General features: G+C 40.0%; 1 protein-coding gene across 45 annotated transcripts in view; it reads right to left on the minus strand.

The window, feature by feature from the left end:
* Nucleotides 1-11,447, minus strand: part of TTC3 (tetratricopeptide repeat domain 3) — a 129,764-nt gene extending 118,317 nt beyond the window's left edge. For 17 of the 45 annotated variants that reach the window (XR_015166533.1, XM_086407818.1, XM_086407396.1 and 14 more), the window contains exon 1: nt 11,270-11,447. Coding sequence is in view for 8 of the 45 variants with exons in the window: in XM_086405605.1 (XP_086261731.1) it covers nt 454-499 (46 nt within the window). In the remaining 37 variants the exon portion in view is untranslated. Of the gene's footprint in view, nt 1-453; nt 7,014-11,269 lie in introns of those variants that run through there. The other 28 variants (XM_086407834.1, XM_086408443.1, XM_086407627.1 and 25 more) reach the window with 5 other exon arrangements.
* Nucleotides 11,448-11,626: the final 179 nt, after the last annotated feature.

Genomic DNA, 11,626 nt, shown 5'->3' on the forward strand with positions numbered 1-11,626 from the left:
GTACAGATGAAAACATTCACAGCAAAACTAATCCGCCCAAGATCACTAAGCTTGGGGGGAATCAAACCTAGGTCTTCGGACTCTATGGTCTCCTCTCAAACGCTGTATTTCACTAGGTTACGTTTCCTTGTCATGGATCGAGCTGCCTCCTGGCTGCTGCCGTGTTAAAGAACACCAGCAACTAGCTCACGGTGCTCTCCTCTCTCCTCCGGTCATCATTCCAGCCACACTAAGGTGGGCATGGACAGCCCTTCAGGACCCAACCATTGCAGTGCGACCACCTCCTCAACTAAAGTGCACCTTGCTGCCCTCCTCACCTAAGCTCTTCATTCACAAGGCCACATCTTGGATCACTGCCCAGGTCTAAACCAGTTTCTAAATCTGTAACTCTGATCAGCTCCTTGCTGACCCCAGCCAAGAGTCATCATGGCTCAGGTCTCCTCGGTCTCTTACCACAGATGTTTTTCACCTTCATCAAGAATGCTTTTTTTCGTCCCATTCAAATGCTCCATTCTCCTTCATTTTCAGTTTCCTAATGTTGGGCTTCCACTTCCACCAAGGAAACGCTTTAGTGAAGTTGTTACTGATCTTTTCCAGTAGACTGAATAACTACAATGTCTGGAACCTTCTGACTTGTTCTGGGTGACCAGTATTTCCCATTTAGAGAATTTAACTCCAAAAGCAAACAATGATTGAAAAAAATAAAAAGTCATTTTAGCACCCAAGGTATGGCACATGATATGGGACATATGCTATTCTGGGAAACACATACACGTTTAAACTCATTTTTCTTAACAAGTGTTTTCTGTATATAAATACAGAAAGAGCCAAGAACTGTCTGTCACCATCACGGCATCGGATGCAATTAATGTGCTCATGAGTGTCAGACTGAGCCACTGTGACACCATGCTGGTCACCCCCAGCCTGGCATAGCTCACCGATACCATGCCCTACACCCACCGCACCATAATTACGGCAATGGTGTTATTGTTATTTTCTATTCTGTTTTAACCAGAGAGGCAATGCGGCATAGTGGTTAACAGCATGGACTCTGGAACCAGACTGCCTGGGCTTGAATCCTGGCTCTCCCATTTCCTGAGTGTGTGATCTGGGATGAGTTACTTAACCTCTTGAGGTGTTTGTCTCCTATTTATTAAATGAGGACAGCAATACTACCTATTTGATTAACCAGTTAACATATGTCAAGTGCGTTTACTAGCACATGACGTATAGGAAATGCTATGAACATCAGCTATGACTAACATACTAGATGAGTATTTTTTAATCCACTATGTGGATGCCTCCAACTAAATGGTCTCCCTTAATAGCTACGTCCAAAAGCACTTTTCAGCTTACAACTTACTTGACGCTGTGGACCACTTCCTCCTCCTCAGAACTCTTCATCTGGACTCCAAAGACCATCTTCTCCTGGTCCTCCTCCTATTCTTCTGGCTGCTCTTCCTCAGTCTCCATGGGCGCTTCTTCTCCATTCCCCGCCACCCAAAGGTCAACTGTCTCTTCTTCTCATGCTTACTCTCTCCACACCCATGGCTTACAATAGTGCTTTCTGAACTTTCATTATGTGCATAGCTTCACCACAATTTTTGCCATTTCCACAAGTCACATGTACTTTATTTTCTTAGTATTTCTTTTTTACTGGGCTCACTTGGCCTAAGTGGTAGCACCCGTGATATTATAAGTTGGAAGTACAGCTTATGTTTTTCAGACATATTAGCATATATTCCTATTAAAAATTTTTTTATCTATGTAGTGCTTTAAATGGTCTCATAACCCACTATTTTAGCAAACCATGACTAAAAATGCAGTTAAGACTCTCAAATCTCTCCACGCTGGGTTATAACTCATAGACTTCTAGACTCTCCCTGTCAACCGCTACTGGATCTTAACCAAGACATCCCACAAGCCTCTCAGATTCAGTGAGTTCAAAATCAAACATCCTTTTCCTCAAGAACAAATGAAACCAAGTTCTTTCCTCTTTCTGTATGTTACCGGTAAACTGCTCTACATGCCACCTGGTTACCCAAATCTGGAGGTCAATCTAGACTCCCCAGTCTCCTTCAACATTCATAACCAAAGTGACCACAAAGTCCTGTCATTTCAACTCCTCTAGGAAACCCAAATTAGCACACGTACAACTCTTCGTGCCCGGGGCCACTGCCCTGGCTGAGGCTTCATCTCTTCTCTGAACTACTTGAACAAGCAGCCTCCTAACTGGTGACTTACCTTCGATCTTGGCATCCCCTAAAACTCTGATCATAAAATTGTACACTTAACTCTAACTTCTCTTTATCTTCAGAATAAAGACCAAACTCCCTACTACAGCACAGAAGTGGTTCTGTTTTGTGGTTCTGTTCCTGCATTTCTCTAGTCACTCCACGACATAATGCAGAAGCCAGTCCCACCCAGCTGCCTGTCATTTCTAAACAAACCTCATCTGCAACCAGAATGCCTACCAGACCTTATTACTCGATTCCAGGAAGCATTTCCTGAACTTCTCACTACCACCAAGTTTATTTTTACACCTCTTCTCTGAGCATCCTGCTCCCAACATTTTGACAGCAATGTTCACAGTTTGGTCATTCACAATTTCTCTCTGTAGGTTCACTACGGGTCCAAACAGTACACTGTGCCCTACACACCTTTATTCTCTATCTCACTGTTTTCCAAAGTTTTAATTCACACACCCCAAAGTAGAAAGCTTTGCCAAATCCACCTGCCAACTGTGCTGTTACCTATTTAATATTTTGATTTAGAATAACTCAACTTTCAACTTAGATATAAACTTGTTTTAATAGAAAATTTGTTATCACCAAGAAATCTTACAGAACTTTTTCCTGATACAAACTAAAATGAACATACTACAAAAATTTAATACAAGTGTAAAGGACTTCTGATCCCATCAGTTATGATGAACCAATGGGGCATTTCATGACTGCAAAACAAAGTGGATGCTAAATTTTTTTTAATATTACTGAGCTCACAGAAATAGGGAACATTTAAAGTCACTTTTCCCCCCAAAGCAACAAACCTCTATCTAGAAACTAAACCTGACAGTCAAGATGACAAGAACAACATGGGACATGGAGCCGTGGGCCAGGAGCAAAGTGAGAGACTAAAAGGGGGTCCCACGGACAGCTCCCAGCCAACGCTGACACAAGCCCTATCAGAAGGAAAGTATCTCAACTCAGACTCTGAGAATTCCCAGAGAGAAAGAGCAATCAAGGAAGAGTTCATAACTGAAAATCTCCAAGCACAGGAGGTGACAACCCACCATGAGGGAGATAACAGAAAAAACAAGCAATAAATTTAGATCCCTAAGGACATCAGACATGGGGGTCGCCAGTCTATAGAAGATCTACAGATTCAAAAAAAAAAAAAAAAATGAGCAAGCAACAGGAGACTGGGTATAGCTAAAAAGAATGGAGTGATACTTTTAAAAATTAAAAGTATAATTGTTAAAAATAAATAAAACAGATGGATTGACGAGACGATTAGGCACCGTCAAGAAAACTGATGAAAAAGAACACATGCCTGATTAAATTATCCAGCATTTTAAGTTCTGCCAAAGACACAAGTTAAAAATATAAAAGATGAAAAATAAGTGATTTGGAAACACATACATACATACATATATCCACTTAAATCTTGGGAAGGAGAAAGTAGATAAAATCAAAGAGAAAATGTTTAAATAATACATGGCTCAGAATCTTCTAGACTTCATGAAAGACAGTATTTTGAATCAAGAAACACATGTATCCAAAATAGGATAAAAAAAAGTAATCACTATCTAGACTCAGATGTAAAGGTGTAATCCCAAAGACAGAAAATTCAATGCAGCGAGATGAAAAATATTTTCTTCAAATCACCATAAATAAAACTGGTAGCAGACTTTGCAAGTAGAATAACATCTTTACACATGAACAGAAAGCAAAGCATCAACCTAAGAACTGTATACCTATCAAAATTCTCTCTCAAGAACAAGGGTAAAATAAAACTAATTTCAGATTTAAAAAAAAGAGTTGACCACCAAGAGACTTGAACTAACTTCTAAAAATACCAATTAAAAATCATAAACTATCTGACTGTATTTTTAAAAAAATCTAGTAATACATTCTTAAGAGACACCTAAAATCTAAGGACATAAAGAAAGGACAGGAAAATGAAGAAAAAAGGTTAATCCATGTAAACTACCACCAAAAGAAAGGCGGGACAGACAAAACAGACCCTAAAAGACAAAAAAACAAAATTAGGCACAGGAAGAACCACAACATAAGAGAAAAGCATCAACCCACTAGGAAAACAATGCTTAGCTTGCAAGTATCAGATAAAATAGTCTCAAAATACATATAAGAAAAACTGATAGAACTACAGAGTCTGTAAGAAGGTAACAGTGGAAGATTGAAACGCATTTCTCTCATGCTAGGTCAAACACATGAAATTAATACAGACAACCGGAAACACAATTTTTAAGTTTGATCTAACAGATACATAACTAGAGAAATATAAATTCTTCACAAGTACACACAGAAGAATTATAATTCCCTATGTACAAAGCCATGAAGAAGGACAAACAAATGTTTTAAGAAAAACACACACTACATTCCCTGACAACACAACTAAGAAATGAACAACAAAAAGGAAAATGAAGAAATATTTGGAAATTTTAAAACACATATTTTAAAGAAAACTCTCAAAGATGTAAGTCAAAGAAATCAAAATAGAAGTTTTAATTTTGTTTAAATTTAAAACTTAATCAAAGTGGCATAAATTAAACCATATTATGTAAAGCAAAAATGAACTTTGAGGAATTACATAGCTTTACATGCTCATAGTAGAAAACCGGAATGGCTGAAAAGTAGTAAGCTAATCATGCAGTTTAGGTTAGAAAATAATAAAATCAAAGAAAATCTTCTTTATCAACAGTTTAGAAAAACCTTTGTTATTTTTATCAATTAAAAATAAAGTGTGCCTCTGGTGAAGATTGTATCAATAAATATTTGCATGCTCAAAATAAATAAATAAACTAAAAGAAGGAAAAGGAAGGAAATCATAAAGGAGAAAAAGACTAAAAATATAATAGAACAAAATATTAATAGACCAAAAATTCATCCTCTGCCAAGATTAATAAGATAGATAAACTTTTGGCAAAATTAATGAAAAAAGTCACAAATAACATCCAATATGAGAAAGGGAAGATAACTACAAATAAACGATTAAAATGGGAATTAAGACAGTACCATGAACCTGATGAAAATAAATTTGTTGAAAAAAATTTCTAAAATTTATCACACTGTAAATCAACTATATTCCAACAAAAAGTTAATTTAAAAAATAAATAAAATTTACAAAACTCACTAAAAGCTGAAAAGCTGAAGTCTTATTACTATTCAATTGCTAATTACTACTAACCTATCAATAATTTACAATCCTTCCACACAAAAAATTAGATCCAAATGATCTCACAGGTAAATGCCACCAAGCTTTTAAGAAACAAATTACTCCAATCCAAACTGTCCAGAGAAGAGAAAAAGAATGAATCACTGTACCTGGCATAAAGCAGTGTAACCTGAACACCAAAACCAGACAAGATAGTCAAGAAAAAAAATGACAGGTGATTTCATTCATCAACAGATGCAAAAATCTAAATAAAATACTAGCAAACTTCATCCAGTTCACAAAAAGACAACCCATCAAAGTCAACTTACATCTATCTTAAGAACAAATGTAAGAGAGAATTAAGAATTTTTAAATATATAAATTGGAACCACTACACTTAGTGTATTAAAGGAGAAAATCCACAAGATACTGTCAACAGACGCAGAGAAGCATGTGACAAAATAGGCAAATGACGACTTCCCTAACTTAATAAAGACTGTCTACAGAAACTCATAACAAACATTTTTAAGGGGAAAACATTCTTTTTGAAATCAAGAACAAACATGTATGCTCACTATAAATCACTTCTAATAACCATAATCACATCCATCAAACATAGATCTAGAAGTGTGCCAGCATAATAAGCCAAGAAAAAAAAAATTAAGGAAAATTGGAAAGGAAAGGAGAACCAAAAGTGTCACTATTTGCAAGTGATATAATTATCCACATAGAAAACCCAAAAGAATTATAGAAAATATATCAGAATAAGTGTTTATCAAGTGAATGACTAAAGTTCAGTGTAAAAAAATCCATAAATTTCTATTAACAAACAGGAAACAGAATCTAAAAAGCATCATTTGTAACAGCAACAAAACTCCTAGAAACATCAGAATCAACATTTAAAAACTGTTAGATCTGTAAGGAAAAATTCACAAAACTGTATCAAAGTCATTAGAAACCTAAATAAATGGAAATACATACCTCAAAATCTTAAAGATTTCAAATCTCTCCAAACTGATTTTAATCATTCCAATTCATTCCTGAAAAGCTTCTTCTGCCATATGACAAGATTCTTACAAAAACAGCTAAGACTCAAGTGCCCCCCAAACATCAAGATGTCAGGTAAAACTACAGCATTAATAATCATGACAGTGTGCTATCAACAGATAGACAGGTGGACAAGTGGTACAGAAAGGAGAATCAGAAACAGATCCATGCATATAGAAACTAAACATGTAAAAAAAGGTGGTTCAGCAGATCACTGGTGAACAGAGAGCCAATTCAATACATGGTATGTGGTCAACTGTAGCCACATGGAGGGAAAAATGAGTGTGGATCATTAACTCACACCATATACAAAAATCAGTACCAGATGGATTACCAACTTAAATGTGAAAGGCATCATTTAAAAATTTTTAAAGAGAAACACAGGAGAATGTCTTGATGATCCCAAGGCATTGTAAATTTCCAATTAGATTACCTTGAAATTAAGAACTTCTGTTCACCAAAACACACCATAAAGTGCAAAAAGACCACAAACTGGAATAAGATATTTTCAATGTATATTCCTAATAAACGATTACTGTTACCTGTTACAGTTTTAAAAGAGAACCCAACAGAAAAGTGGGTGAGAGATATGACCAGGTATTTGTGTGTGTGTCTGTGTGTGAACGATCAATTTCCTTTTTGTGAATAAAAGGGAGATAGATGGTTCACAGACAAAGGAAAAGATGTTCAAAGTCATTAACAATCAATAAATGCACATTAAAACCACAATGCACATTTCATATCCATTTGGCAAATATTAAGAAGTTTGACAAGTAACAAGTGTTGCAAAGGATATAGATCAACTGTAAATCTTAACACAATGCTAATCAAAGTATATAAATTGACAAAATAGCTCACCAAAGCATAAGCTGGTACAACCACTTCAGAAAACAATTTGGTGTCATTTTATAGTTGAACCATATATTCATACCCCACAGTCCAGCAATTCCACTTCTAGTAAATAGCTTACCACAGTGGTATTTCAACATTCTTTTTACTGATGAACCACAATAAATGCTATTAAAGATTACACTCATACTTTAAATGACATCTAAAAAATTTCAGTCCTAAGTTTAATTGCAAAGGATGAATTGCTAGAGTATCACAGTGACATTTTAAAATAACACTGACATATCACTGGTTTAAAATGTTGTAATTATTACAGCATCAAGTTCATCAAAAGATAACTAGTATATATGCTGATGTGTTTGTGTGTGTGCACTCTAAGTCACTTCAGTTGTGTCCCACTCTTTGTGACCCTATGGACGGTAGCCCACCAGGCTCCTGTGTCCACGGGATTCTCCAGGCAAGAATACTGGAGTAGGTTGCCATGCCCTCCCCCAGAGGATATTCCCTGCCCAGGGCTTGAACCTGCGTCTCTTACACCCCCAGCATTAGAAGACAGATTCTTCACCACTACCATCACCTGGGAAACCCTACATAATGCTGATAATTAAACATAAAAGTTACACTTTATTGGAAACGCAGCTCTTGAGGAGATGGAAAGTGTCTGCATTAAAAGAAGTGTTTCCTAACACTATAGCTGCATGTATTTTAAATTATCCTTTTGTTCCATGGAGAGTTTTTCAATTGGGACGTTATCCTGATAAGATTCCATGCAAGTAAGTGGTATGCCTTCCTAATTTAAGGCAGAAATGCTACTCTGAAGGGGGAGGTGGGCAAGTAGAGCCAAGAGGAAGTTTCTATCACAGGCTTCAGGCATTACCAATTTTAGGAAAGGATACACGTGGAATTTAGTATCTACAAATTGATTCATTAATATCACTTGTGCCCAAATACCCCTCAGAAAATTTTTATTACTTCCCTGGAAGGCATATATCCCAGTGTGAAAAGCAGACAAATTCTTGCAACTGTGTACCAGAAGAAATATATAAGAATCTTCAAAATAGCAAAACCTAGAAACAACCAAAATGTTCATCAACAGAAGAGTACATACACTGTGTTATATTCTCCAACAGAATATTACACAGCCATGAAAATAATGAGATGTCTATCTGAATATCAGTGACTCTCAAAAACGTAACATTGAGTGAAATAAGCCAGCCCAACAAACTGTAAAATTCAAAAACAATAGAAACCATACAATATACTGTTGAGGGATATACACATATTTGATAAAATTATTTTTAAAATACAAGGAATGACACACAATTCAATAGAAGTCACCCTGGGGATGGTAACATTCAAAATCGGTCATTTTGATTCTTGGATTGAGTGGTGGGTTGAGAGGCGTTCATTTTATTGCCTTGCTTCACAACTTGTATATATGTTACATATATTTTGAAAGCATTAAGTATAAGTAGTACATTAAAGAGGAAAAAAGATTTTTTAAAACCCATTCATCATATGCAAAAAATAATTAAATCACCTCACCTGCCACTAGAGAGGTACATCTAACATACCACGGAAATCTTTATCTTACATCAACCATAGGAAGTACATTAGGTACAAAATAAATGTTCACTGCAATTAGTTTTATGAGAACCGAATGAGATAAAAGATTGAGTCAGCTCTGAGACAGGAACCCATAGGCTTTACACAGGGCTAGAGCAGAAGCCAAGGTGGCTGTAGGCAAATTCAGCTGCAAGTTAAAGTTATAAGGAAGCTGGTCAGTAAAGAGGAGGCAAAAATGTAAGTCAGGTAACATAAAGAGTTTAGCAATAGTGTGAGGAAATGGGTGTCTTCACTCAGTACCACTCAGAGTGATGAGTTAGTGTAAGCACTTTGAGAGCTTCTGTGATATTTGGTTACATTGAAGATGCATACATCCTACTATGCAGCAAAACCCACTATTAGGTGTATTTTCTCAAGAAATTTCCAAACGTGCACAAAGCAGACAAATACAAAGATGTTCAAAGCAGGACTGTTTTTAGAGTCAAAAACCTTCAGAGTCCATCGGTAGGAAAACGGATTAGTAAACGGATCAGTAAATTATGGTATATTCATACAATGGAATTCTATATCAGCAATTAAAATGAACCAAACACAATTATCCAATTTATTCACATGTAAATCTGAAAATGTGATGCTGATCGAAAAAAGCAAGTTGCAAAAAGACACATATTGTTTAATACCATTAAAGTTTAAAATACACACTAAAAAACACTATATATTGTTAATGGATTCACCGTGATCAAAGTATAAAATATGCAAGGAAATATACACAAACCTAAACACGGTGACTACCTCTAGGAAAAGAGAGGCGGGAATGAGAGCACCTCCATATTTTGCAATTTTAGTTCTTTAAACTAAAAAGAGGATCTGAAGTAAATTCGGCAAAATAATTACATCTGTAAATCTCAGTCATGAACTGGTTAGATCCCACTCTGTATTCTACGTCTGAAACCTTCCAGAAATTGAAAAGAAACAAAATGCCAGAAAATGAGGCAAGAGTAAGAAAACTGAGCAAATGAACAGGGAGAAACAGAGACCAAAAACGCAGCCCTTGAGCGCAGAGCACGAACCTTTGACAAGCAAGAGGAGCAGCTGGGTTTCTAATATGTTTGAAGTTTCCTTCCCTGTGAAGCCTTGTAATAAATCCCATATCCCTTAGGATAAAACGCAAATTTCCTGCAATACAAAATGTACCTAACCAGAGCTGTAATTATGAGGAAATTGCTCCCAAAGGAAGATTGAAACCTGTAAGCTGTCTACCTTGTTTCTATCGCCAGGACCCTGGGCAGAAACCAAAAGAGGTCATTTATGTGAACGCCACAAAACACTTATGTGAACCGTTAAGTACCATCAAGAACGCCTAGGATTGGCTAGAACGTATTTGCCCAGCTGTCGCGTATACATATATTTTTTGGAAGGAGTCTGCCATCGAAGATCTTTGGGCATCTTAGGAGGCCTCTAAAAATGGTACGCCACACGGGTACCAAACAACATTCACCTACGCCTTAGGTCCATTTTTGGCCTCTGGTCCCTTATTCCGTCCCCAGAACAGGCTGATTCGACAGGCCACACTGGACATCCTAAACACTACGGAGCCGCTAGCCGGACCCCCCGGCTGTCCCCGCCTCTTCCCATTAGCCATAGGAGATAGGGGAGAGGATGCTTCGAAGAAGCGCAGCGAGCACTGCGTTCAAGTCTCCCTCCCCCGACCCCCTCCCCGCACTCCGCAGCCATTCTCTAGAAAACAGGTGGCGCATTTGTAAAGAACGCAAAACACGGGGGAGGGGGGCGTGCAACAACGTTCACCAACACTCTCGAACGAAAACTCGCACCCCGGCGACCACGCACTCACTAGGACCCAGGCGCGCGGGGACACGAGAGGACGCACCCCCGCGCGGGCGCTGCTGCAAGGGGGTCGGTCACGACTGCAGGCGGCGCGGCTACGCGCGCGGGGACGGTGGGGGGGGCGAGCACCCCAAGAGAGGGGCTGTGACACCAAGGCGGAGGGGGCACCCACACAGCCGGGGCGTCCACGCCCGGGCCGGGAAGAATCGGCACCGACACAAAGGGGCCGGGAGGGGAGACATCTCGCGTGTCCACGCGCGCTCGGGCCGTCGGACCCCCACAAGGCTAGCGGGGGTGTCACCCGCGCACCGACGGCGACGAGGGCGCGTGGGCGGCCTGGGGACGCGCACACACACACGGGCTTCTCCCACCTTCGCACAGGAGCCCCGAAGGACCCACACTTGCAGAACAGGGAAATCAGACAAAAAAGACACACCTACTGGGGCCGACGACAGCGGCCACACACACATACACACACCCCGAACCGGCACCATCCACCCCTCATACACACACTACAGGCACCACAGCCAACGACGCGGGGCGACGCGCACACACCCACACTCACCACACACCCCCGGAGGGGGTGTGGAGGGCCTCTCGCCCCGGCCATCTCGGCTGCTGCGCGACAAGCTGACACATCCGGCAGCCCCGCCGCGCGCCAGGTGTGCACTCACCGGGGCTCGCAGCCCGCGAGCCTCGGACGCGGGCAGCCGCAGCCGCCGCCTCCACAGGCTCTCCACGTCAGCCGCCGGGCGGGCGGGCGGGCGCTAGCGGCCGGGCGGCGGCAGTGGGGCGGGGAACGTGCGTCACGTGAGCCGCAACGCACATGCGCCGTCGCGCACGCCCCGCCCCGCCCCCCGCTGCGAGCCCCGCGATTTCCCGCTCGCCCCCGCGCTCTCGAGCGGCTGACTGACCCGCGTCG

Source organism: Bos grunniens, chromosome 1, assembly GCF_055505025.1.
Source record: "Bos grunniens cultivar Pamir isolate PY7600 chromosome 1, Bosgru_T2T1.0, whole genome shotgun sequence".
In the NCBI taxonomy this organism is placed as follows: Eukaryota; Metazoa; Chordata; class Mammalia; order Artiodactyla; family Bovidae; genus Bos; species Bos grunniens.